The sequence below is a fragment of the Fusarium sambucinum genome, chromosome III (assembly GCF_050947815.1).
Source record: "Fusarium sambucinum isolate potato_lamoka chromosome III, whole genome shotgun sequence".
Taxonomy (NCBI): domain Eukaryota; kingdom Fungi; phylum Ascomycota; class Sordariomycetes; order Hypocreales; family Nectriaceae; genus Fusarium; species Fusarium sambucinum.
Window position 1 is genome coordinate 1,721,093 of NC_139292.1, and position 26,993 is coordinate 1,748,085.

Here is a 26,993-nt window from a genome sequence, read left to right on the forward strand (position 1 = left end):
CTCAATGAAAATATTCCCTACTAAAATGATACACTGGCTTTTCAACATGCATGATTGATCAAATCGCATTGCCACCCAATAGAATGCCCAAGTGAACCGCACCAAAATCAAGTCATAAGTAACCCCTACTCCAATGTCTTCCCATTTCGTGACTGTCCCTTAAGCGGGCTTCTTGCCATTTGCGACGCTCACATTGTCACCATATGTGCTTTGCGCCCCTTGGCCATTACCTTGTCTCGCCTCGATGAGCTCGTTGTCTGTACCCCCGACAATAATCTCGCCGCCGCCCTTGACCTTGCCCACAACCATACCCTTTGCGACACTCTTGAGAATGGCACGCCGGGACACACCTGTAACGTCAATGTAGACGAGTCCAACGTTCTTGACACCACCGCCGAGGTTACGCGACACCTCGCCAGCTTCAGCACCCCAGCGGTGACCAACAACAGTTGTTACACTAGATGATGTGCCAGTAAGTAGGTTGCGACCAGCTTGTTCAATACCATCGACGACAGTGTTGAAGGCCATTAAGCTCTTGTTGAGCACACCTGGCTTATAGGTGTCAATGGCTTTGCCATCCTTATCGTAGCCTCTAGCTCGTCCATCCTTGCGGCGAGTGACGGTTGCACCAAGATTCTGTGCCAAGTTGCCGATGGTACCAACCGTAGTGGCCGAGAAAGTAGCTGCCCTGTTGGAGAAGGTGTTGATTCGACGGATATGCTCATGTGTAGTGGGGGCGAAGGTGACAGGATTTTCATTGGGCTTTGTTTTCTGGGTAAAGTTGTCGGCTTGGCTTTGAAGTGTTCTGGAAACAACGTCGGACGTGGTAACAATCAGTCGAGACGCTTTGCTTGCGCTGCTTACAAGAGTCGACTTTTTGTACGCAGGGTGCATGTCCATCTCAGCCCAGGACTGAGAAGCAGGTTGGACGGAGATGTTCTGGCCACCATCGGTAGGAAGGGCAATCTCGACGGGCTCTGCGCGCACATTAGCAATTAAAGGTGACATGTTCTGAACTTTCTAGTACATACCTTTGGAACCAGGCTTGATCTTGCTATCTTCCACCACCTGATAGCTGTCGGTCAGCTCTCCTAAAACGCTGCCATCTTCCTCGTCGATAAGAACGATTCGGCCGGCACTATTTGCGCTCTGGCTGCCTCGAGCATAATTCTCCCCAGGATTATAGTCAGCTGGGTTATAAGCGGGAAGCTGCTCTCCAGCAGCTTCGCGTGCCTTGGCCTGTGCCTTCTCGGAGGGTCGAGGCGGGTGGGGAGGAGCTGAGCGTTCAAGGAATGCGGTGCACTGGGCGAGGATAGTCTCGAAAGTGTCGACATCTTCCTGAACACCGGGCCGAGAGTTGGCAGGAGGGAATTCGATACGGGTAAAGGCGCCGCTGTCGGGGCCGAGATCCCAACGAGGAATCAAGTAACTTGTAGGTGGCTGGTGGTAGATCTGGGTCGTGGCGGGAAGAGGCAGGTCAAGCTCTGGAGGGAGATGTAGGTGTAGGTAAAAGTCCTCTTCACCGGAGCCAGTTCCTGCAGGTTCGACAAAGCCAGATGAGGTCGGGACCATCAGAAGCGACAGTGTCTGGGGTCCCGAAGGAGTGAGCGACTGCTCTTTGCCATTGGTAATGTGGTAGGCATTGATGCCTTCTACAGCGTAGAGAAGCTTCGGATCCTGTTGGAGGTTTTTGTTAGTATAGTTGAGGCGCAAAGATGGGCGTCATGGGCAGGATAGGGCCGATGCCATGACTTACATTAGACATATTGGATGAAATTTGATGTTTGCTTGGCTGAAGGAGAAGGGTCTAATTCTAGGATTATCGAGAGTAGAGAAGAGGAATGAACTTAGGTTGACGAGTCGCAGACGAGAATAGGGGAGAGATGATAAAATCCTGGAACTTGGAAAGTCACAGAGTCAAGATGGAGGGGTCGCCTCTTATGACAGAACCCTGATCCACCACCAACTATAGGTAGGCAGGCAAAGACAAGCGCGATGCGCGTTAATGCAATGTAATGTTATGCTCGGCGGCTGCTGCAAGTAGTTGATTTGCAGAAGAGGGTGATGTTGGCTGCAAAGATAATTTGTTATAGCCAAAAGAGGGTGGGCGTCTGTCGGCGCTTAAATTGAATCCAACGATGAGCTTGAGCAGTTTGTGAGGCCTCTTTTATAGGCGGCGACGTCATTCATTGGTTCGAGCATCATGATGGAATAATTAACCCCTGTAATCGCCACCTCTAGAACAGGACCTTAGTAGGTTGACTTGGGTTGAGTTGAGTTGAAGTGGTGTGGCTTATGGCTTCAGGAAATAAAACAAGAAATTGTTACAAAGTTTCTTTCATGTTGGGGGATTTGCCATCAACAGAGATGCGTGTGCAAATGGGCGAAGCACTTAAGCTTAAAGTCCCTAGATTTACCTTCAGAGGGGTCCATTGATGGTTAGTAACTAGCCCAGCTTGGCATTTTGTTGTCAACATGACCAGGATGATCATGTAGGCCAACAGTTATTGGTGTATTCCAAAGGCTTGTCTTTCTATGAGGCAAATGCTATGAATTGATGGCCACAGCCACGCAAACAATCGAGGCGCATGACGGATATGTATTCAGCCGAAGGTCTAGAATCACTTACAGTCTGTTAGGTAATTGATCTACTAATGAATTGATGCTAATGATCGTCACGATAGGCCTATTTTACTGTTCTCTTTTAACCTTCTTTAATTACCCGTGGTAAGGTTCTTGCAGAGCCTCTAGCCAAGCCGTTCCCGTGCCCACAGCCCGAGCCAAAACGGCTCTCATTTCTTCATCTCCGTAAATCGGCCCCGTGGATTTCTCTCTAGATCTCGGCCTCGTCGGATTTGTTGACTGCCACTTGCAGCATTGCCAAACATGGTGATATCATACCCATTCTACATCAACCGACTACCTCTTGACCTCGAATGATTTATACAACGCTTACAGGAATATAAAGTACTGCATTTTGCGAACGCTACGGTAAAACCTACCAAAACCAAAAGCTGGACAAAAGGGAACCCGCAATGGTTCGTTGTAATATTTTTCATCATGCTATTTTGCCCCATTATTACGTATAAGTTTGTCCCCTGTATCCATCCATTAACCCCATATAGAGTTCCCACAATCCCTGAACAGTCTCTCTCTGCTGGAGATCTGGGGTTCATCAGTGTCAAAACACAAGGGAATATGTATGAACAACAACAGTGGTCATCAGTTGGGCAACACTGAGATAACAAACCCCTTATTGCAAAAGAAAGAAAAAATAGTTGCGTAGCTAGCACTCCTTTCTAATATTATATGAGACGATGGATCTATCATATCGGAAACACTTTCCCAACCAGTCAACTCTTGACGTTGGCTGTCATGATCTTGAGGCTCTGTCGGCGAACCCACGGCACACTAGTTTAGTGTTTTCTTTCTTTCTGACCAAACTTGCGGTAAAAGTCCCTTGCCTGGCTTTGACGTTCTTCTGATACGGCTCTAGCAAAGGATCCATGTCCTTCCTTACCCAGATTTTATGCACGTCTGGCCTGTAAGTTACCATGTATGGACTAGTGACTCGGTTGCGTGGGCCGTCTAGAATATCTTGTAAGTCGGCATGAGAGAGCGATGGTCGGCCCGGGTTCTCATTTACTTGATATGGATCCAATGTTGATATTTCGTAGGTGGTTCTGGATAATAAATAGTTTTATGCCCCATCGAGTTAACAAGACATTTGGACTACCTATCTAATATTGCTACAGCACTCGAATTTGGTTGACACTTTCCCATATTGTTTCACTCCTGAGATCACCGGTGCAGCCGCAATAGACCTTTTTGATACCAAAAGCACGGCTCGAAAGGAGCACAAACCGCCAAAATAGCTTCCCAACTTCGCATCCAGTCTATACTGTCTCCCATAGACCCCGAGGGCAATAAGCCGTCAGAGACACCATCACATCCATTGCCGAATTCAAAAAGAAAACTCGAAGAACTATCCCGTGCCCGAGAGGGCACGTTGCCGGCGTCAAACTGGTTTCCTCGTCATGACGAACTCAGACATGACGCCGGTGACGATAGCCTGATATGGACCCAGACACCCTCCAACTCTGATGAGAGGGCTGACAGAACAAGCTCCAGAACGAAACTACCCATGCGGTCTAGTATTGCCTGTGTGCGATGTAGGAGATCAAAGATAAAATGCAATAACGATGGAGGCCATAGTCCCTGCGATCATTGTGTCAAGGGAAGCCACCAGTGCCAATATCCCGAGCCGGCCCCTATTCCACCAAAACGAAGCGAATCTCAGGCAGCGGCCAGGTCAGAAAAGGAACCACACCAGGAAAAGAAAAGAACAAGAAAACTAGACGAGGTGCCTGGGCGTAACAGCGAGAGGTCGACTGCTTACGCGGCAGAAGTTCTAGCATATCCCTTTTTGACAACTGAGCTTTGGAGTCAACTGCTCAGCATCTACAAACAGCATTATGCAACAGAACTTCCCTTCATCCATCTGCCATCGCTCAAGGAAAGGATGATCAGTGAACCTGGACAGAAAAAGGACTGTTCGTCTGAGCTGAACATGGTGCTACTCGGAATTTTGACACTGACAGCTCGATTCCATCCGGACTTGGTGCGCTACGTGACGCATTTGCAGAGTTCACAGCATGGACATGCCCGACCACGTACATTACAGCCCCAGAAGAACCCATTGGCTGCTTCTGACTTTTTTGCTACCGTTCTCACTACAGCCCTAGGTCCTCTACGGACGGCCATGGACACCATAACTGTGGAGAGAATCCAGGCATTCTTGATGCTTGGGCTATTTGAGTGGAGCCAAGGGAATGAGTCTGCGTGGATGTATATCGGGGTTGCGACTCGAATGGCCAAGATGATGAAGCTCGAACTTGATGACCAACGAATGGGCCTGTTGGAGAAACAGACAACATCACAACAATCTCGAACAGGGTCAGCCGAGATCGCCATCGTCAGAGAAACCCGACGGCGAACAATGTACAGTTGCTTCATTCTCGATCGCCTGATGGGAGGTGGAAGTGGTAGAGCCCTTAGCACTCCGATTGAGACTTTGCGGATACAGTTACCATGTTCTGAAATGGCATTCGATTTGTCTCTGCATGTCTACACGGGGTTCCTAAGGCAGCCCGAAGGACTTATTCAGCCCCAGATGAACGACGACAGTACTCTGAGTCAGTTTATCAGACTGGTCGATATATGGAGCGACATATCGACATATAGCTCGAAGGGTGGTCGTGAGCACGAAAATTTTCCTCCTTGGGATAATAGGTCGAGATTCCATGAGTTAAGAGCCAAACTGAACACATTCTACAACGGACTGCCCGATACTTTTACCTTGTCCCGACAAAACTACTACCGGCACGACAACCACCAAGCTACCAACACCTACGTCTCGATGCATATGTTGACCTCGGCCTGTCAGATCGTCCTTAACCGAGAATACTTACCATTCTTGCCCCTTCGCTGTCGTAGACCACAAGGTCCTCTTGACCGAACCCATCCTACCCTCGATCATGCTCCAGATGGGTTTTGGGAAGAGAGTTCAGAAGAAGTTTTCCGAGCATCTCGCAATGTGATCGACTTGATTGAGCTCTGCAAAGACAAATTACCTCTATCATCACTCACTGCATTTTCCACCTGGCTGGCAGGATTCATAGCGGTATATGCTCGGCATTTCCCCCACATGGATCTGAAGCAGAAAGTGACAAGTCAGCAAATTCTTGATTTCGCAGACACATCAAACGTTCTCGAAGAGGAAATGGTGGGAACCGCTTGCCAGGCGTTGCGAAGAGCCACGGCTTACTTTCCCGCTGCGCGAAGTTATTTGGATAACCTTGAGGGCACAAACCGATATTTCTCGCAGATGAGAAACCCTGTTGCCCAAAATCGAGAAGCTGCTTGTTCGACGGGATCGTTCGACGATCGCATACAAAGAATGGACTCTGCGCATCGTCATAGTACGAGCCCAACGTTACCGAGTATGCTATCAACCCTAGAAGAGCCCCCCAAACCTGCTGCGTCGATATCGAAAAGCCAATTCTTATTGCCTGGAATCGACGATGAACCTATCGAAATAGATACACTAAAGTTCTTGAGGACGGATATTGGAATGTTGGAGTCGCAGCGGATAAGCAAAGTCTTGAATGATTTGGAAGGGTTTTCTGGCGCAGGAAAGTTAAGAGTGGCATTCAATTGATAGCCAGATTTTGATCAATGTTTTAAAATGTAATATTGTATGAATATGATGTGGAGATAATCATGATGTTTTACCAAGGTCGTTCGATGGAGTATGAATGAGGTTGGCCCTTAGGGCACAGTCTGGCTGCTCAAGAAGCAACATTGCAGATGAGATCCCTTGTACCTGCCTTAGTATGAGACAGTTTATTTTGCATGTTGAAGCTCACATCGGTTTTCTGATCTCCTTTCTGATTGTATAACTCGGAAGGAGGACGAAGTACTGTCAGTCTGTCCCAGTCTTCCACCTTCCTTTCTTCTGCACTGCAGCATCAACCATTTCTTCGTCCTCCAACCTCATCCAAGAATTCGGTTAACAAATCCTCAATGGTTCGATACCGGCCCGAATCGCATAAGATCGGTAAAAGAAGGTGACGTTGTCGACTGATTAATCAATCATTACTCAACTTCCGCGGCGATGGATCTGATCACTCATCAGCTCTGGCTCGGGGAGTTGCAGCTACGAGCTTACCTGTCGCATGACGTTCAGATCAAGTCACTACTGGATCGCCAAGACCGGCAAATGCAAGTCACTGCACCTAGTGCTCACCCCTTGTCAGACAACTACCTCCAAACAGGCATGTCATAGCGGGCGGCCCAAGTACCAAGAGGGGCTTTGAGCTGGCATTTCCGGAAGCTTCGTGGGGTCCTTTACGACCTGACCAGGGCAGCTTTACAAGTCCCATCTTATCTCTGAGATCAACGAATCCTGTCTATTATATTTGGACAACAGACAAATCGATGACCCGTACAAACCGGTTTCCCGAGACACGGCTTGCACTTGCGCTGTTTGCGGTTCGATGTACTTCCGAGGTCTCTGCAGGGACTTGATTCCGTCAGGAAACAGTTGACTTAGAAGATGCTCTAATGTACTGATCTCCACGGCTTCAAGGATCTGGGGTAAGCTTCATGATCACGCAAGATAAGGCTGAAGTTTCGAAGTACTATGCATCGACGAGCTCTATTGATCGATATATAAGACTACCAAAGCTCCTCCACGCACAATCGAGCTTGACTCTACCAAAGCTCCAAGCTTCAACATAACCTTGTGAGCTCTCCCACGCGCGTGGGGCGTGGGGCGGTGGCTTCTTGGGATTGATTTGCCAGTTATCAACCTCTCCCACTTTCGCTCCACAAGTGCTGATGCTGCAACTGTGAGAATGCAGACCATGACAAAATTATTTCAGAATCTTTCACATACAAAGAGCATCCGAGCTTGTCGAGAACAATGTACAGTACTTGCTGCAAAGCCAAAGTCTGTCGATCGGAGGGCCATTTACTTCCGTTGAGGCACATTCGGTTTCCTCTTTGCGACGTCCAAGTGGATCGCCTAGGCCGTCCTGGCTGTGTTCCTGGCGCAAAGTATCATTGCCAGACTATCCGGCATGATGACGATTCTCCTTACTAAGAATAGCGTACCATCCCCCGCGTTGTTTGGCCGTGATACCTGCCCAGCTCGATCAAGATGTGAGGAGTCGTCTGAGCTATTCTCCACTGAGGAGGTAAACATGTCCAGGTACTTCGGACCTATTGGTATGGGTGGGAGGACAGTAATAAGTGGCACGCCCTTTAAGACGATTTCCGTTATAAGCTATAAACCAAAGTTGTCCCCATCTACCTACCTCAATCAAGCATTAAATTTCGAGTTGAAGTTTTACAGTACCCTGTTTAGTTCAGTTTTGTTTTATAATGCCTTCTCTTACGGCGTCTTCAGCTGCCGCCGCGGCTCCTCCGAGCGTAAAGCAGAATGGTAGCATTCCGACGCCCTCTCCACCTAGTATTATCGATATTCGTGGTGAATATGTTGAGCTGAATTTGAAGGATGACATTGCCACTTCCTTTAATCCTGACAATGGCCCAAGGAAGCTCCCCACGCTTCTTTTGTACAACGAGAAAGGGCTACAGATATTCGAGGACGTATGTTGATTCTGCCGAGACCCCTCTTACAATTACTCATAGAAGTCCAGATCACATATCTGGATGAGTATTACTTGACAAACTATGAAATTGAGATCTTGAAAAAGAACTCGGCGGAAATTGCCAGCCAGATTCCTGAGGGATCTATGGTGATCGAGTTGGGAAGCGGGTTAGTCAATTCTCCCATATCATGATTCTTCGTCACTAACATTAGGAAGAAACCTCCGCAAGATCTGCTTGCTTCTGCAGGCCTTTGAAGAGGCTAAAAAGCCTATCCAATACTTTGCTCTGGATCTGTCTCTTAAGGAACTTGAGCGTACTCTGGCTCAGGTACCCGACTTCAAATATGTCTCGTGCCATGGCCTTCTAGGGACATATGACGACGGAAGGGAATGGCTCAAGCATCCTTCTCTTACGAGCCGTTCAAAGTGCATCATTCACCTCGGTTCTAGTATCGGTATGTCCCTCCCGGAGACGCAGGTCTCACGATACTGATGAGAAATTATAGGAAACTTCACGCGAGATGAGGCAGCTGATTTCTTGGGAGGGTTCGCAGAGGTCCTCACGCCGTCCGATTCCATGATCGTCGCGGTTGACTCTTGCAGTAACCCGGCCAGGGTTTAGTAAGTCACATACGCCGCTTACATGTCAGAAGTACTAATGATTCCATAGCCATGCATACAACGGTACGTAGTTTCGAATCTGAATGGATCTGTCGATGTTAATGCCGCAGTTCTTGAATACAGACTCCAAGGGGGTAACCCATCAGTAAGCCGACCAGAACATTGGGGAAAACCTGTATACTGACATCATACAGATTCATCCTGAATGGTCTTGAAAACGCCAATGAGATCCTTGGTGAAGAGGTCTTTAACCCGAGCGAATGGAAGGTCATTGGTGAGTACGTCTATGATATTGAAGGCGGGCGGCATCAGGCATTTCTTGCTCCCACCCGGCCGACGGATGTTCTCGGATCGAGAATTATGCCTCATGAACGAGTATGGATCGAACAAAGTCTCAAGTATTCCGAAGAAGAAAAGACAAAGCTTTGGAAGTTGGCAGGCCTGACTGAGACTGGCTATTGGAGTCGGGGAGATGAATATGGTAGGTCACATTCCCCCATGATGCACATCCCACCCCAAAAACATGCGATTCAATATCTTGAAATCATGCACCACCAAACTACCCCGCGAATCGAGAAAAAGGGCTGTTTCCTTTTTCAGCTCTGCTAGAAGCAAGAGTCCAAAACGGGGCAGTATTCGAGGTGGCGTGGGGGCACATGTGTGAAGCTGGAGACATATGAAGAGCGTGCATAAGAGCTAGCCAAGAGAAGACTAACACTTGGGCAGGCCTTCACTTTCTAAAGAAATCGAGTATGCCGTTCAGTCTAATCCCGTCTCTCTACGCCGCAAAGCCCCTACCGACAGTCCAAGACTGGAAGGCGCTTTGGAAGGCATGGGATATTGTGACAAAGGACATGATTGCCGATGAAGAGCTTCAAGAGAAACCCATCAAGTTACGCAATGCATGCATCTTTTATCTCGGCCATATCCCGACCTTTCTTGACATTCAGTTGACCAAGACTACGGGCCAACCTCCGACCGATCCCGCGTCCTACTATTCCATCTTTGAGAGAGGAATAGATCCTGATGTGGACAACCCAGAGCATTGCCATTCTCATTCAGAAATACCTGCCGAATGGCCTCCTATTCAAGAGATTACTCTATACCAAGACAGGGTTAGATCTCGTCTGCAAAAGCTGTATCAGAATGGCCAAGACAAGATCCCTCGAGAGATTGGCCGGGCCATCTGGGTTGGTTTTGAGCACGAGCTGATGCATATTGAGACCTTGCTTTATATGATGCTCCAAAGCAACAAGACACTTCCTCCGCCGCATACAGTTCAACCCGACTTTGCGAAGATGGCTCAGCAAGCGTACAAGGCTAGAGTCCCGAACCAGTGGTTTGATGTTCCTGAGCAAACAATCACGTTGGGCATGGATGACCCCGAGGATGGTACCGACCCTTCGTGCCACTTTGGCTGGTACGGTCATGTCTACTTAACTGAATGGGAGGAACATCGACTGACATACATTCATAGGGATAATGAGAAACCAGCACGCCAAGCGAACGTCCATGCCTTCCAAGCTCAAGGTCGACCTATCACTAATGAAGAGGTATACAATATTGATCTCTGAGGATTCTATCAAGTTCTGACCAAAGCCGTAGTATGCCCAGTACCTTTACAACTCCAAGATTGATCGTGTTCCCGTCTCATGGTCCTCGGTCACTTCTAACAAGCAAGGTGGGGCTACAAACGGCCACCACACTAATGGCCATTCAAATGGCTACTCCAATGGAAATGGAAATGGTCATCACGCAAACTCGGTTCCCGACTCGTTCATCGAGGGCAAGTTTGTTAGAACTATGTATGGCTTAGTCCCTCTCAAGTACGCCCTTGACTGGCCTGTATTTGCTTCATACGACGAGCTTGTCGGCTGTGCTGCGTGGATGGGTGGTCGAATTCCTACCTTTGAAGAGGCCAAAAGCATTTATGCACATGTCGATAAGCAGAAGAAGGCTGAAGCTGAACGTATCCTGTCCAAGACGGTTCCCGCAGTTAATGGGTAAGTCTAATCCCCAGTGATCCAACACCCCTTATTAACGTATGGCAGACACCTTGTCAACGATGGCGTGGAGGAAACCCCGCCATCCAACTCTTCAGCTCTGGTCAAGGATAGCTCTTCTGAGCTATTCTTTGACCTGACCGACGCCAATGTCGGTTTCCGTCACTGGCATCCTATGTCAGTTACCTCTCGGGGTAATAAACTTGCTGGCCAAGCTGAGATGGGCGGTGTCTGGGAATGGACGAGCTCAATTCTCGAACGGCACGAAGGCTTTGAGCCCATGTCTCTGTATCCTTTGTATACAACAGACTTTTTCGATGGCAAGCACAACATTGTCTTGGGTGGTTCGTGGGCTACTCATCCACGCATCGCAGGACGGGCAAGTTTCGTGAACTGGTACCAGAGGAACTACCCTTACGCATGGGTCGGAGCCAGACTGGTACGGGATATTTAACGATGATCATGATTCTTGTATACGAATGGTTTCTTACTGTAAACGAATTGTTGGGATGATTTTGTTCTGTTTCGTTGGAGTTTTGACATTCATATGGGCCCCAAATTGCCATAGGCGGGATGAGAAGGAGGATAGTCACTCCCTGAGAAAGCAAATGTGTCGTTCATATCCGTTTCTACGTACCCTTGTATTTTGAACTCCTTACCAAATCAAAGATTGCTGCAATGATAACAAATGCCCTTCCAACATCGTGGCCTCTTGGACATCAACCATTATGCCATATGCATCCCCAGTTTGTGGACAATACTCATAATGTCAGTCTAACCAGGCTTTCAACAAGCCCCAAACGCCGAAAGCTAATATTTTCCCGGCCTCTTCATAATCGACAGAGCTGATGTGGTGAAAGAGGCCTCAACGAGCCAGGCACATCATATTCAGTGACTGAGAGTGGGCGTGATTTTGTTTGCGTACGTGGAATGACTTCTCAACCGTTGAGACTGCCGTAGATATCGAGCAGTTGCTCAAAAACATAGCCGGGAAGCTTAATCCCATTCTCTGTGATGAGTTTGGAGATGAAATCCGGGGGCTTTTTCGAAGCGTCAGTAACTTTGTCATTCAAGAACTCGAATGGAACTTACAGTAAAGTCGACAGCGTCGACAGCATCCTTACTCTTGGTGTCGACACTGAAGTCGAGAATGTCCTGCTTGAAGCCAATATCCCGTTGGTCCATCACAAACTTGCGCGCAAACTTGTGTGTCTCGCAAGCAACGTAGAAGGGAAGGTTGGCCTCAGCCGCCAACTTGGAAAGCTGCAGAGTGCCCATACGAGAGATGATACCGCCGTTGGATGTGACGGCTTCAGCACCGACAAGCACCATGTTGACCTGGCGCAGCAGACCCATTACATACGCCACTGAAGCTTCTGCGATCTCTGCGACGGGAATCCCCTTTGAGCGAAGTTCGCGGACTACGCGATCACTCTCCTCGACACGGGTCTCCTCGCGAACGTAGATAACCTTGAACTTGCCAGCACCAAGGTTCTGAGCAGCGCGATCCAGGATACCAACAACGGATCGCGAAGCACCGTGTGTAAGAATGCACTGACCCTCGCGAATCAGCCTCCATCCCGCATCTGCGATACCCTCTCGCGCGGCGTTAGCACGCTGGGCAAAAAGGCGTCCGTTGCGGAGGAGATGCTGCCTCACGGCGTCGAAGCTGCCATCTTGTTGTCGAAGGGAAGAAACGAGGTACTGGAGGAAGAGGTCTGTTCCGGCGGAGAGAGGCACGGGGTTCGAAACGGAGGCCTTGAGGCGATCGGAGTGGACTTTGACTGTATCGAGGATCTCGAAGACGGTGGTTGAAGGTTGGGCGTTTAGGAGGGCGATGAGGGACTCAATCGCAGCGACGGGTTTCGTGAGATCGGGGTCTGAGACAAGAAGTCCGCGGTATGTCTCTACGATACTGAGAGGGTGTTAGAAAAGTATCAAATAGTGGTATTCTGGTGACGGACTCGAAATCGGCGCTTTTGGAGATTTGAGGTTGTTCAACCTCGGTGGAAGGAGCGACTTTGCAAGGTTAGTATAGGAATGTAAAGTGGTTATGGGGGCATTTACCTGATGTGTCGATAGTCGCCATTATGGAGAGTGTATGAGAGGTTACGAGGGAAGTAGTTGGGAGGTTGAGATGATACTATTCCCAAATCTAGAATCTGATGGAGGGGAATTTTTGATCCGATGCTGGTGAGTCAGGCCTCTTGGAGATGATTTGGCGGGGTGAATACAATGGATGTCCGGTGGGGAGCGGGGCCGAAATGACGGCACTTGCTTCAGGGCATCTTCAGTGGAAGGTTTCAGTGATTGATTGTTATGGGTCTATGATCTGAAGTAGAGCATCATAGTCGGAAAAGTGTATATGTACATGTTTTGACCCGAGTTATTTTACTGTTACCTAAATCTTAGTCCTGATAGTAATTTGACCAGTTGTGTTGCTTTGTTCTATAACGTGTCTTGACTCGATGATTTGATGAGTTCACCTCATAATAAAGTTGACTACCCTGCGCCTGAATGCAATCAAACCTGCCCCGCGCCTGCCCCTCTACCCTCTACCCTTCTACCCCTTCCCGAACTCTAAGTCTCGGCTCTCCACCTTCATCTTACCTACATTATACTTGAGGGTAGCTCTCATCTCTAAAGCTATAACTATTTCATACAGATCAATCCCCGTTTCGGATTCACCAGCAACTCACAAGCTTCAATCCCTTGACTTCATTCACCAATGGAGCTTCTCGATCCCGCTACGGGCACCGCCCTTCCAAACGATGCCATTCAGCGCATCCTCTTCGTCGCTAATGCCGTTCACGTCTACAACATTCCTCCCCTGACCTCGACAAAGGGATACTCTGCCAGTACATGGACTGCCGAGCCCCAGCGCCATATCTTCACTGCTCGTCTACGCGTTGTCGAGACCGCCTACGAATCTGCCTCATCTGAAAACCAGCTCAAAGTCGATGCCGTGCTAGAGGACGCATCAACAGGACAGCTTTTTGCTGCGGCGCCATACACCGCCCCTGGAGTCGTAGAGCCAGTTCTTGATAGCAGTCGCTTCTTCGCTCTGACGGTGCGCGATCCTCAGGGACGAAAGGCCATTCTAGGTATTGGGTTTGAAGAGAGGAGCGAGGCTTTTGACCTAAGCATTGCACTACAGGAGGCGAGAAAGGCATTGGGCTGGGAAGGCGAACAGAGTAAGCCGGCTGAGACGAAAGAGAAAGAGGAACACAAAGATTACAGTCTCAAAGAGGGCGAAACTATCACAGTGAGCTTTGGTGGGTCAAAGTTTGGAAGGAGGAAACAGCAGGATAGTTCGAACTCAGGAGCAGGAGGCGATCTCCAGTCATTTGCTCTTCCACCACCACCTGCTGGACCAAGCTCTTCTGGCGGATTCTCATTACCACCTCCACCAAGCGCCAACGACGTAAAGCAGCAGAAGCAGTCAGCTAAGGATCTTGGATTCGACGATGGTCAGTTTGGAGAGTTTGCTTAAAGAGGCAATATACACAAGGGTGCATTAGCGATGTGATTTTGAAACATACAGTATATATACCAAACTAAAGACTTGCTAAAAATACAAACGCCAAACTGATATGCTAGTAATGATAGATAATATAATGCCCCACGAAACGTTTCTTTTGCTTGATGTCATTAGGTAACTCCCAAATTCGATTGTACAGCAATAGATTCACACCATGATCATCAGCTTAGGCTTCCGGCCAAGCATGACGAAGACAGGGGAGACTCATTCGTCTCTCCCTTACCACCACAAAGCGAGAATCATCCAGCTTGTCTCTGGTCTCTGTACTACATTCGTTCTTCTCTTCAGCGAAGGGAAGCTCTGCGGAAATGGGTGTCGCCGGGGTAGTCTCTGACTCAATGCTCACAGAAGATGAATCAGGACCGTACAAAAGATCCTCAGCGGCTTCATCGACAGTTTCCAACCTCCACACTGCCGGCTCTGAAGGAGCAAAGAATGGCTCAACAGGTTGATGGAAGTCGTTGAAGTAGCCCATTGGGACAAATTCCCCTGACGAGCCTGCCAAAGGGGTAGTAGGAGCAGAAAAGCTGTAGGACTGAGGGCTGAAGCAATACGGTGACTCAACACTCGGGCTGGTGGCAGTCCATGATTGAGCCCATGTCTCACGACTCTGCATCTCGACATACAGATCAAAAAGACGGGAGGAAATGATCTTTTCCTGTTCGACAGCCTGGTTCATCTGGAATTTGAGAAAACTCAGCTGCTTTCGCAGCTTGCGTCGTCCTTGGTCACCATCGAGGGTTCGAAGTTGCTGCTCAACTGCGCAGTATCTTCTCATGAGCTCTGAGGCTCGTGAAGCCTGTTGCTGGAAGATACCGGTAAGGTAAGCCTGGTCCGTGAAGAGGTTCTCAAAGGGGCGAGGTTCGAGGAGGAGGCGTGAGTTGGCTTGAGGCTGTTGCTTGGCATCTGGTCTTGGTTGACGAGATCGAGAGCTCGAAGAACGTCGGCGCTGTCTCTTTCGTGGTGATAGGTTTGGAGTGGAGGGTGTTTCTGGGTATGGTGTATCCGGAAGGGACTGGGGTGAGGGTGGGAGGATATGAAATGTTTGCAGCTTGGGGATGACAACGTTTAACTCCTCCGGAGGGGGAGTGATCCTTGCATCCATGGGAGGTAGCTGAATCATGCCATGAACTTGGGTAAAAGCAATATTCATTTTGAAGAGGTTGTGCTTGTTGGTTTTGATAGCAAAGAAGCAAGGCGCAGAGAAACAGCACGAATATCTGCTAGATATCAATTCTTCCCATCGCCCCTACTATCCCCTGCGAACAAAGACAACTGAGAGGAAGGCTATATTGAGAACGAGGAGTTTGGACGCTTTGTTGCCATATTCGCGCTCTAACAAAGCGAAACAGCGAGTTCCGGGACTTGGCTTAGTGTTCCTTTGGAAGTCAATTTCCTAGTGCAAACCAGTTGGTTGTTCTGATGGAATCCGTGCCTGGTTGCCACACTCGGCCCATCAAGCTGTCAATAACACTGGCCAGGCTTGGCTTTGAAGGGTTGTTCAGATTCAGTTGGGCCGCCAGGAACCTGAAAGAGATATCGCAGGTCTAGAACAGCTGACAGGCCCTGATGTGGTTGACTCCGCAATTGAATGAAACTGACCACGCCAAATGGCTTGTCCTGGCCAGGTGGTGGCGTTGTTGGTACCCGCTGTTGGCTTGGAATGGCAGCCTCATGGCATGGCTCAATAGCAATGCAAGCCAACGGCCGAATGATAGCCAACTTGGAACATCAGATAGCAAAGCCATCATGCCCAGGTGGGTCATTGAACCGCCAGAGTCCAACGTCCTCTGCGACTTGTCGGATGAAAGATATCTCTTGATTGCTAACAGCTCGATTGATCTCCGCATATTTGACTTGCTGATTTTGGTCTTTGGCGTCAGCTTTTGTTCGCTTTGGCTTTCCAACGTGGGCATCTGGATGGTATTGCTCCATGATATTGATGAAGCAATCCGTGGAAATTTCATTCGCCAGGAACTTCATAATCTCAGCTCCTTCGTCCTCCTTGCCTGGCATAACAAGATGGCGGATCAAGAGACCTTTCTTGGCGATGCCATCTCCTGTAAAGCACAGGTCACCAACTTGATCGTGCATGGCCTTGATGCTCTCTTTCGCTGTGGCGGCATAATCGTCCGCCTTCAGTAGCCTTTTAGAGGTGCTTGGTTTCCACACCTTAAAGTCAGCCAGGTAGATATCAACCAATCCATCCATCAACTGGAGGGATGCGAGAGAGTCAAAGCTCGAGGTGTTGTAAACGACGGGCACTGTCAGGCCATGATCCTTGGCATGGAGGATACTCAACGCCACCTGCGGCACAACGTGCTCTGGCGTAACAATGTTGATATTGTGAACGTTACCAACCTCCTGCAACTTGATGTACCAGTCACCAAGTTCCTCAGGTGATAGGTCCATACCGTTGCGTTGATGGGATATGTCGTAGTTCTGGCAAAAGATGCATCTCATATTGCACCCACTCATAAACACGGAGCCACTACCGTTGTGCCCCTGAATGCAAGGTTCTAGACGTCAAGTCAGAAGATGAATAGAACAATACGAAGCCCAAGCTAAGAAGCTGAGGATGCAAGGGATAATGCCATGCAGGAAGCTTGGGGCAGAACTGTCACTGACCTTCCCCAAAGTGGGGAGCAATTGTATTGACCTTTGCCTTATCTCCGATGAGACACATCCCAGTCTTTTCAAACCGGTTTACGCCACATTCTCTGGGGCACAAGTTACAGTTTCGGAGGTGAGCGTATGCCAACGATCGCTTCTTGGCGGCATCGCGAGAGCTGAGGGTCATGTAACGGGGAACATAGTCGTCAAGGAGGAACGGGGGAGCGAGATGAAGAGAACGAGTGAATGTCTTGGAAGCTATGGATAGAGGCTTATGGATGGCTGAAATATATCGTCTTAGTGGTAGCATCGTGGCTGCTATTGAGTGCCCATGATGGATGGTGACAATTGCCTTTTGTTGATTGGTGTTGAGGGGGGTCTTTCACATGTGGCTTAGTCATGCGTTGATGCAACTGTTGCAATTGGAACTCACTGATGGGAAGATGATTGCTCGCTTTGGACAATTGTCAAATCGAAAACACATTGCTTAATGATTTTGGCCACTTCAATGGTTTGGCTGACAGTAGAGGCGAGTGTCTCTATGGCTGATGTACATTGGATAATCTAAAAGGGGCATCATGGAAGCGCAATGTCATAGTTGACCAGCAAGCCAATGTATTTATGTTGAAAGGATGATACAGTAAGAGAATTAGAAAATGATTCTCAATAGGTCCCTAATAGACTTGTTCGCCGTTTCAACCTGGGTAGGTTGCTAGTAGAGAAGTAAACCAACAGTGGCAACAGATCAAGCACTGTTTATCTAGGAATAAATGCAAATCTTTCCCAGTTTCAACTACTCCTGACCATCAATCCTTCATACAAGTATTCCTTCAGCCATCACTCTGATGTTGGAAACAGGAGAGCATCGTCTTCTCACCCTTTCCGAACTCCAGCATTCTTTTCATACCATTCCAACTGATCATTCATACTTCTCATCTCGGCAGACTTGACAGCAATCATATCCTGCATCTCGACCCTTTCACGAAGTAGATTTCGGTTCTCCTTCTCTAGTTGCGCCGCCCGATCCAGGCGCTCCTTGTTCTTGGCCTCTATATCAGACACACGCTCTGGCCAAGTAGGCGTCACGACAGAGACGACGGTAGGCTTGCTCTCGATGATTCGTGTCTGTGCGGTACCTGGATGTTGATCGGCTGCGGGGATAACGAATAGAGGAGACTGCGATCCTTTGCCCTTGATGCGATAGAATCGAGATGGAATGTCGACGGGAACGATGCCCCTGGCATAGACTTTTCCGCCTCGTTCTTCACGCCAAATCCGCTCGCCAACTGCGCCGCTTGCTTTCCAGATCTTCTCCTTCTGTTCAATCTGAGCTTCAGCAGCATCGAGAAGTCTGTGGATGTAACCCGTGACATCTGGACCCGAGTTGACAAGAACGAACTTGTCCTGCGGATACACAATCGCTCGGCCCCCCGAAACTCCATCGGGACCGGCACGACCCAACGTTTGCTTTGGGACGAGAGCTTCGCCTGCCATGACATCGAGTGCGTTTGCATAACTGATCTCGAGCTCGTGCATTCGGCCCATGAGATGTTGATGGTTCAGAAGCCATTGACCAAGGAGACAATTCCGTGCGCCTTTCAGCTGCCTTTCGGACATGCGCTGTGCCGCCTTTAGATCTTCAGGGGCTTCGAAGCTGGTTGGGAGAATAGACATGAGACCGCCAGTAGCACTGTATTCGTGATCGAGAATTTCAAGGCATTCATTGGCGTGCATGACAAGATCATGATGTGTCATAAATGGACGACGCTGATCTCCCCCTTTGGAAGAAGGACCGCTATCCTCGACCAGAGTCAAAGGGCAATGATGCTCAATACCAAACGTCTCCGATTCGGATTTGACAGTGTTATGCAACGCCCAAAGAGGGTCATTATGGGACGGATCGTCGTTCTCGTATGGTTCATCAAGGTTGTTCAACCAGTCAAACGCCTCATGCTCCTCAAAATTCAAGTCTGTCTCTGGGTACTCGGTCTGTCCCACATGGCAAGTGTTGGTTGTCAAGGCGAGCTTGCGGATGATGTTGACAAGAGAGTGAGCGTGTTGCTTGAGGGCGAGAAGAGTGGGAGGACGGCCGGAGGAGAAGTATGAGCAGTTGAGATGCTGCAGAAGGACGAGGTCTTGAGCGTCCAGAATTCCATTATCCGGTATGGTGTAATTCGACTTGTACGAGGTTGCGTAGGGGTTGGAGAGGATGTGAAGGGGCTGGGTGCCCTCCATTTCCTCGTCGCTTGATGTGGAAGATGCCATTGCAATTCTCGATATAATTTACAGAAAGTTGTTGAGTTTAGGGAACAGAAGTCTGAAAAAGAAATGATCCTTTGGTATGGATGGCCATCTATCTTTAATGGTCAAGAGGCCACTGATTCTTCCAATATTCTTACAAATACTGCCTGCCCATTGATGTGATGCTAAAGAACAAAGAAGATAGTTCTTTGTTTAACAGACCTGGCACTAATCATGGTGGGCGCATAGACGTTCTTCACTATAGTCGATTCGTATTTTCTTTGTTTGACATGCCAAAAAGGGTCGCGAACCCCGATATCTGGACATAGCTTAACTTTTGACAATGGACGAGTCCCTTCAAGGATGCTTTCTCTTGTGAGATTGTAAATTTTGACGGGAAGTGATACATCTTGGTGATACCTCCAGGTGTTTCTAGCATGCAAAGTGAATGACCGTATTGCCGTTGGAATGAATAAGTTTTGTTGCAATTGACTTGATGTGGCCATCCCTTAGTGACAAGGTTTCGAAACAATCAAACCGCTGTACAGAGTAGCATGGAGTCACTAGCTTTGCATTTCACAAAGACGCAAACAACTCATACATGCAAGGCGTCACGAACCTGCGTACACTATGAACTCGCCTCTCGTTCCATCGATGATCTGCTCAAGTCCCTTGCTTACAATCGTCAAGAGAATGCAGCTTATAAGATGGAAGATATTTATGATATTGGACCAAGTTCCAAGTCGAATATAGACATATTTACGTCAAGTATGAGTATCCATTACTCGTCGACTTTGGCTCTCCTAACCTCGAACGCAGGGACAAAGGGAGACAACAATGCCATGGGAGTCTGGAATGTTTGGCCAGGCCACAGAGAGAAACATTTCGAGTCGATACTGTAGCACAAACGTGATTGTTTGTGTTGGACTTGGGAGAAATATTGTCTTGGTGCCACAGAAATTGTTTGCAGTAAACAATGGGTTAATGGTAGCGGGCAGTTATGTAAAGAACCGTTGTCGCTGTAATTGTGACGCAGCGTCACCTACGACATTCTGTTAAGCGACGTTTGCGGTAACGGCGTCACCTGAGACTGTCACTGAGAAACTGAGTTAAGAACAAAGAGAGGGAGAGAGACAGTGGGAATTCAATCAATTCATCACTAGCAACATGAAATACCATTGGTTCAGTTACTTGACATGATGGAACAAGATTAAATTACCCGTACCTCGGTCTAAAAAGGCAGCCAGTTAAAGATGGATGGACATCTCAGCTGAACCAGCATCATTTCTAGGGCGCTAATGCCGAGGAGAGATTGGCGCGTGCATACTGGGGGAAGATTTAGAGGGTCTAGCCTTTTGGAATGGATGAACTCGCACCACCACAGCAAGAGTACCGTCCTCAGGCAGAGAGGCAAGCAGGTGGGTGGGCTGTCATAGATTCAACGATTTAATTAGGCCTCAATTCAGAGAGCACCCAAGCATCGGGAAAAAAGTCATGATGTCGGTCAAGACACTAATAGTGACAAGGATCAAAGGGTGATCGATGCTCGGATCTTTTTTATCATCTTAAAAAAACAGCACATGATGAATACGATTATCAAGCCGTCAATCTGTCACAATCAACTAATCTACCTAGTCCAAGACCAGATCGACATGTTTACCTGGGGAGACGTCTGGTTGATGTCATTGGCGTCAAAAAGCGCCATCATTGACAGGATTGATCCGAAAAAACAAGGGGAGATTGAGTATGTGGTAAAGAGGTAGCGCCACGGAATGAGTTTAGGTGGTTTCAAAAAGATGTGCTCTTGGCAGGCCTCCTAAAAGGGGAGACGATTAACATTCCCATCATGATCTCCAGCTAGGTTGTGAGGGTTGATTCATCGATCATGTTTGTGCGTGCGTGCTTGCGCTCGTGCTCGTGCTAGTAATTTAGACAGTAGCGAAGAAAAGACTGCATTGCATCTCTGACATTACACACCTAACCAAACATGAACATGAAGCCATAAGCATCAAACATCCCTGTCAAGCTGTCGTTCGGCGGGAGAGCATCCGTGGCTGGTGCTGCGCCTCTGTTTCGATCGACGACACAAGCTGAGAAAAAAGGTCTCGACTTGGATCGAGGGCGCGATACTTGTGGTGAAGCCAGGCCTAGACTCTAGAGTTTAGACATCGAGTAGAGCAAAGCACGGATAGGGCATCACAAGAGATGTCTCTGCCCCTGTCTCATCGGTCTGACCGTCTATCAACTGTAACATACTATGTAGTACTGTACTGAAGCATGCGCGTACAGCATTTAGCGAGTGACACTATTTACAGTAGCGCAGCGCATCTCAATTGTCCACGTCGACGATGCTGGGTCAGTTTAGGCCACCCTCCCGTTCCCGTCGCCAAGCTTCAAAAGCCGAAATGAACAAGGGATTTGTAGACCCTCACCTTTTAATGTCATGATTTTCATAGTGTTACTTTGAAGAAAAGCAGGGTCCTGTTTTGAAGTATCATTCAGTTGCTTGGCGGTTCATGATAGAAATGCATACCGACCTATTTTTACCGGTTTTCTGGTATCATTTCCAATTATCGTTGCCGCGTTATCATCCAGGATCACTACAAAAGAATAGCAATGATTTGCAATGTCAACCATGCTGGAGTGGTTCCATTTCAAATAGACTTAGGTTGCCGGGGGTAGGGCGCAATTATCCACAAATGATTGGTCCAAATCGATCTAGGCTCAAACCAGGATTTTCATGGTGGATGTTTTTCGACTGAGAGACAAGAGGTCTAGGGACTTGGCGATCCAATGCTGCACAAGTCTGGGCGCTATCTTGTGACGTCGCCATCAGCACCTTGTCTTGATTGACTGACGTTGATGGCATCACCACCACATTTAACATGCTTAACAGCAATAATGAGTCAATTCAAAGGATTAAAAAAAGTAGAAAACACATACGTGATTAATTGACCGTAAGTGTCTCTCTTTTTGCTTTTGCTATCAACACAATAAAATCACAGGAACTCATCGGGGGCTGAGACATGACTTCACCTTGATTAAGGGGGTCCATTTTAGAGCTAAGCTTTTGTCCACACCCCTGACGACCTACCTACCGCCCGACCACCTTCACCTGCAAATACCCACCCACCCATCCACTTCAAGCTGAATGCCGTACCAAGACCTGGCTGGGTTACCTCTAACCGTTCATCTGTATCTAAAACCAGCTTTTTTGAATTACTACGACACACTCTAATCACATAAAACCAGGTTTCCCCTTCCACAATTTGTTTTACTCTCCTTTTTCGCAAGCTTTTTCGTTCCCAGACTGCCTTGTTCTGGTTAGCATCACAGTGAGTGGGCTGTTGCACTAATCGCAACTTTGGAACGCGACTACCTCTTGTCCGTCCCATCTCATCTTAATCTACCTGCCACTCGCCCCGCCAGCGGTAGGAATACTAACAAGTCCAAACCTAATTTAATTCTCAATTTCTTCTTAATTGTTTCCTTTTCCACATTCGACTACGACGGACCTCTTCCATAATCGTTTCCATCCAAGAGTCGTCAAATCAATCCTCAATCGCCCATACCAGGGCTCGATCTCGACCTAATCCAACAAATACGGCAGGGTCGTCATCATGGGAAACTTCATCAGTTGGTTGGAGGACAACCTCCCCGACCCCAAAACTGAAAAGGGCAATGCTGGCGATGCCAGAGGACCACAGCCCAAGTCTGTGTCGAGTACGTTGGCTTGGATATCTCCAATAGTAAATGCGCCACGCAAACTGACATACATCTCCCAGGCATGGTCTCGACTCTTGTCCCCGTCCTCGTTGCGTCGGCGGTCTATATCATCGTATTCCTTATATTGCGCAAATCCAATAGGCGTTTCTATGCCCCCAGAACCTATCTAGGCTCACTGCGAGAACAGTAAGTTTCAAGCGCCACATAAACCTACAATAACGATCCTAACGGTCTTGCAGTGAACGAAGTCCTGCGTTGCCAGGCGGTTGGTTTGGTTGGATCGGTACCTTTTGGAAGATTCCTGATGCCTACGCCCTTCAGCATCAGAGTCTCGACGCCTACTTGTTCATCCGATTCCTTCGCATCTGCTGCACCATCTGCTTCGTGAGTCTTTGCATCACATGGCCCGTCCTCTTTCCTGTCAATGCCACTGGCGGCAACGGAAAGACCGAGCTGGAGCTTCTCTCTTACAGCAACATCGACATTCAGAGCTCAAAGGAGAGGAACAGGCTGTACGCCCACTGCTTCATCGCCTGGATCGTCTATGGTTTCGTCATGTACACCATCATGCGCGAATGTCTCTTCTACGTCAGCGTGAGACAAGCATTCCTCCTCACTCCTCAGTACGCCAAGCGCATCTCGTCTCGCACCGTTCTCTTCACTTCAGTGCCCAAGGACTATCTCGACGAGGCTCGCATCCGTACTCTCTTCAACGATTCGGTCAAGAACGTTTGGATCCCTGGTGAGACCAAGGACGTGGACGAGATTGTCGAAGAGCGAGACGAGGTTGCCATGAAACTCGAAAAGGGAGAGGTAAAGCTGCTCAAGCTGTGCAACAAAGAACGCATCAAGTCTATCAAGAAGTCTGGCCCTGAGGCTGAGAAGCAAAACTCTGGCCCAACTGACCCCGAGACTGGTGACCTGGCTGCTCGCTGGATTCCCCAGAAGAAGCGACCTTCTCACCGCACTGGCCCCCTTGGACTTATTGGCAAGAAGGTTGATACTATTGAATGGGGTCGCGAGGAGCTCAAGACTCTCATCCCCAAGGCTGACGAGGCCCAGGCCAACTGGCTCGCTGGCAACTACGAGAAGCACTCTGCTGTCTTTGTCGAATTCTACACCCAATCTGATGCTCAGGCTGCTTTCCAAACCACCACTCACCACCATGCCCTCCACATGGCACCTCGACACATTGGCGTCAAGCCTGACGAGGTTGTCTGGAAGAGTCTGAAGTACCCTTGGTGGCAGATCGTTATCCGCCGATACGCCATCTCCGCTCTTATTGCTGTCCTCATTATCTTCTGGGCCATTCCTGTTGCTATTGTCGGTGTTATCGCCCAGGTCAACACCATCAAGTCTCTTCCCGGTCTTACTTGGATCGAGAGTATCCCTAGCGTCATCCTCGGTGTCGTCTCTGGTCTTCTGCCTTCTGTTGCTCTCTCCATCCTCATGGCCATGGTTCCTATCTTCATGCGCGTTTGTGCTAAGCAGGCCGGCTGTGTCTCCATCTCACAAGCTGAGCTCTACACGCAAAACGCCTACTTCGTCTTCCTGGTTCTCCAGGTCTTCCTCGTCCAGACACTTGCCAACAGTTTTGTTTCGTCAATTGTCACAATCGTTCAGGATCCTAGCCAGGTTTTCACCATGCTCTCATCATCCATCCCTACTGCGTCCAACTTTTACATTTCCTACTTCATCGTTCAGGGTTTAGGTATTGCTACAAGCGTGCTGACCCAAGTTGTCGGCTGCGTCATCTTCAACCTTTTGTACAAGTTCCTTGCTAGCACTCCCCGAGCCATGTACAACAAGTGGACCACTCTCAGCGCTCTTACCTGGGGAAGTCTCATGCCTGTTTACACCAACATTGCTGTCATTAGTGAGTTACCATTTGGGTCCTGTGTGTCTTCTCTTGCTAACCTTTTTAGGCATTGTCTACGCTGTCATCGCCCCTCTCATGCTCTTCTGGTCGACTATTGGCATGGCTCTGTTCTACCTTGCCTACCGTTACAACATTCTCTTCGTCACAGAGACCAAGATTGACACTAGGGGCCTTATCTACCCTCGAGCTTTGAAGCAGCTCTTCGTCGGTGTTTACCTTGCCGAGATCTGTCTGATCGGAATGTTTATCGTCTCCAAGGCTGCAGGCCCTGCTGTTTTGATGGTCATCTTCCTTATTTTCTCCATCCTGTTCCATATTACTATGGCCAAGGCTCTCAACCCTCTTCTTTACAACCTCCCTCGCTCTCTTGAGGTTGAGGAAGAGCGAATTCAGCAAAGCACCCAAGGTTCCGAGATTGAGGATGGTCAGGTTTTGAACGGCCACACTGCCACCAACGGTACGACCAACACCGATCAGAATGGCGATTCCAAGTCCACTCGCGTCGGCAAGTTCGTACCAGGTGGTGCTGACGGTGTTCAGAAGAAGGGTAACTTCTTCTCCAAGTGGCTCAAGCCTTGGATCTACGCCGATTACGCCACTATGCGCCAACTCGTGCCCCATGAGAGCAACTTGGGACTCGATTACAGTGAGGAGGTTGAGCGAGACGCTTACTTCCCACCCTCAATCACAAGCGAGACTCCCATCTTGTGGATCCCCGCTGACCCTGCTGGCATCTCCAAGCAGGAGGTGCTCCACACTAGCAAGGTGATTCCCATCTCAGACGAGGGTTGCACACTGAACGACAAGAACCATATCGAGTGGGACACTGAGGGAGCACGACCTCCTATCTGGACCGAGAAGATTTACTACTAAAGGAGATGATTTTTTCTGTGTGATACCAAACATAAGCCGGCTATCAGGCTGTGTCGTTTTGAGAAGGATGCTAGAGGTAGTTGGAGCTTGGAAACACGAAGTGGTGGAATTGCGGGATGTTTTATTAGATCGTGACAGGGCCCTTGAATGAAACAGTAGCTTTGAGGCGTCTTGTGCGGTTATTAGATAGTTATATGCCAATGAATCCTAATGTAAAACCAAAGATTCCTTAGTGGCATTAGTCCTATTACTGTGATGTCGCCAAACATGTGTGAGAAGAGTTGCACATATCAACAGCAATTAGTACAGTGGTTTGTTGGCATTTGGAATACAATGTACTGTCATGAAGTCGATTAAAGTTTTCTAGTAGTTGATTGGGCAACTGATCGTTTTCGGCAAGATTAGGTACATTAGCACGATCGCGCCAACTTCTTTTCTCTCCACTGTCATCACGCTTGGTCACCTTTTCCTAGTAATCAGCAGTAGGGTTGATGATGGATGGCTGTGTGATGGGAAACAAAGTATTGATGATGACCTGAGACATGGAACAAAGCGTACAGAACAGGGAGAGCTGCTAATAGTATGATATTGTCATTGACGCCGACACGAGAAAAGGGAAGGGAAAAGATGCTGTTGTTGTGGTGAATAACAAGGATACACCCCCAACCACTTTCACTTACCGGGAAGCGGATAGCGGCAGCCACATTTCAAGCCTCAACCGGCATTGTCGTTGACAGCCTCCATCCATATGCAGACGGTTGTGTTGTTTGTGATTGTTGAACGATTGGATTAGATGAGACGAGGATAAACAACATACTACCTCTTCAGTACAATTCAGCAGTTGGACTTCCATTATTCTTTAGTTGTGGCGTCTTTCGCATGTGATGGATAGATAGCCTTTATCGTTTCTTACCTGCACCCTTGTCCTTGTCCTTGTTCCCGTCTGTGCTAATCAAGGATTCTCCATGGGCTACCCCACCATCAACTTGTGGTGTTTCCCTGCCAACGACGGTAAACAATCGCATCTTCGAGTCTGGTTCAACAGAAAGCGGCAAGTCGTTCTCGCATGCGCGAATAGAATCTTGATATTGGATCAAACTATTGACAGGTTGGGACTAATCGCAAACTTTGCTTCGTGGTGTGATTGTCCTATTCTGGATGGTTAGTGTCCAGGCTCTCCCAGCAAGAAGGTCAACTATCCCTGCTCGTACATGCTGCACCTTCTTCTTCCTAGCCTCTCTCTTTCTCTGCATGCTTGCGTGGCTCTACTGCTCTCTTTCTAACACTCTGCTTTACCGTTTGTTCTCCCTTAAACATCC

At 48.5% G+C, this 26,993-nt stretch overlaps 9 protein-coding genes across 9 annotated transcripts; 4 read left to right on the plus strand and 5 right to left on the minus strand.

Annotated features, from left to right (window-relative positions):
• Positions 1–159: 159 nt before the first annotated feature.
• On the minus strand, positions 160–1,765 carry FSST1_010779 (senescence-associated protein-domain-containing protein; the record flags this gene model as incomplete). The annotated part of the gene is made up of 3 exons (XM_083233845.1): positions 160–977; positions 1,032–1,677; positions 1,757–1,765. The coding sequence occupies 3 exons, from the start codon at positions 1,763–1,765 to the stop codon at positions 160–162; spliced, it is 1,473 nt and encodes a 490-aa protein (XP_083080475.1).
• A 1,789-nt stretch (positions 1,766–3,554) lies between these two features.
• FSST1_010780 (transcription factor domain-containing protein) lies at positions 3,555–6,220 on the plus strand (the record flags this gene model as incomplete). Its single annotated transcript, XM_083233846.1, has 2 exons — positions 3,555–3,600; positions 3,915–6,220. 2 exons carry the CDS (start codon positions 3,555–3,557, stop codon positions 6,218–6,220), a joined length of 2,352 nt encoding a protein of 783 aa, XP_083080476.1.
• Positions 6,221–7,947: 1,727 nt separating this feature from the next.
• On the plus strand, positions 7,948–11,255 carry FSST1_010781 (C-type lectin protein; the record flags this gene model as incomplete). The annotated part of the gene is made up of 11 exons (XM_083233847.1): positions 7,948–8,175; positions 8,226–8,344; positions 8,394–8,632; positions 8,684–8,798; positions 8,848–8,861; positions 8,922–8,943; positions 8,993–9,279; positions 9,525–10,218; positions 10,276–10,351; positions 10,404–10,801; positions 10,850–11,255. The coding sequence occupies 11 exons, from the start codon at positions 7,948–7,950 to the stop codon at positions 11,253–11,255; spliced, it is 2,598 nt and encodes an 865-aa protein (XP_083080477.1).
• A 484-nt stretch (positions 11,256–11,739) lies between these two features.
• FSST1_010782 (translation initiation factor eIF2B subunit alpha) lies at positions 11,740–12,890 on the minus strand (the record flags this gene model as incomplete). Its single annotated transcript, XM_083233849.1, has 4 exons — positions 11,740–11,841; positions 11,894–12,716; positions 12,766–12,820; positions 12,869–12,890. 4 exons carry the CDS (start codon positions 12,888–12,890, stop codon positions 11,740–11,742), a joined length of 1,002 nt encoding a protein of 333 aa, XP_083080478.1.
• Positions 12,891–13,529: 639 nt separating this feature from the next.
• FSST1_010783 (adaptin-ear-binding coat-associated family protein) lies at positions 13,530–14,294 on the plus strand (the record flags this gene model as incomplete). The annotated part of the gene is made up of 1 exon (XM_083233850.1): positions 13,530–14,294. The coding sequence occupies one exon, from the start codon at positions 13,530–13,532 to the stop codon at positions 14,292–14,294; it is 765 nt and encodes a 254-aa protein (XP_083080479.1).
• Positions 14,295–14,508: 214 nt separating this feature from the next.
• Positions 14,509–15,495, minus strand: FSST1_010784 (uncharacterized protein; the record flags this gene model as incomplete). Its single annotated transcript, XM_083233851.1, has 1 exon — positions 14,509–15,495. The coding sequence occupies one exon, from the start codon at positions 15,493–15,495 to the stop codon at positions 14,509–14,511; it is 987 nt and encodes a 328-aa protein (XP_083080480.1).
• Positions 15,496–16,073: 578 nt separating this feature from the next.
• FSST1_010785 (uncharacterized protein) lies at positions 16,074–17,265 on the minus strand (the record flags this gene model as incomplete). The annotated part of the gene is made up of 2 exons (XM_083233852.1): positions 16,074–16,861; positions 16,971–17,265. 2 exons carry the CDS (start codon positions 17,263–17,265, stop codon positions 16,074–16,076), a joined length of 1,083 nt encoding a protein of 360 aa, XP_083080481.1.
• Positions 17,266–17,828: 563 nt separating this feature from the next.
• Positions 17,829–19,220, minus strand: FSST1_010786 (uncharacterized protein; the record flags this gene model as incomplete). The annotated part of the gene is made up of 1 exon (XM_083233853.1): positions 17,829–19,220. One exon carries the CDS (start codon positions 19,218–19,220, stop codon positions 17,829–17,831), a length of 1,392 nt encoding a protein of 463 aa, XP_083080482.1.
• Positions 19,221–22,816: 3,596 nt separating this feature from the next.
• FSST1_010787 (uncharacterized protein) lies at positions 22,817–25,674 on the plus strand (the record flags this gene model as incomplete). The annotated part of the gene is made up of 4 exons (XM_083233854.1): positions 22,817–22,919; positions 22,982–23,108; positions 23,162–24,798; positions 24,848–25,674. 4 exons carry the CDS (start codon positions 22,817–22,819, stop codon positions 25,672–25,674), a joined length of 2,694 nt encoding a protein of 897 aa, XP_083080483.1.
• Between the last annotated feature and the right edge of the window lie 1,319 nt (positions 25,675–26,993).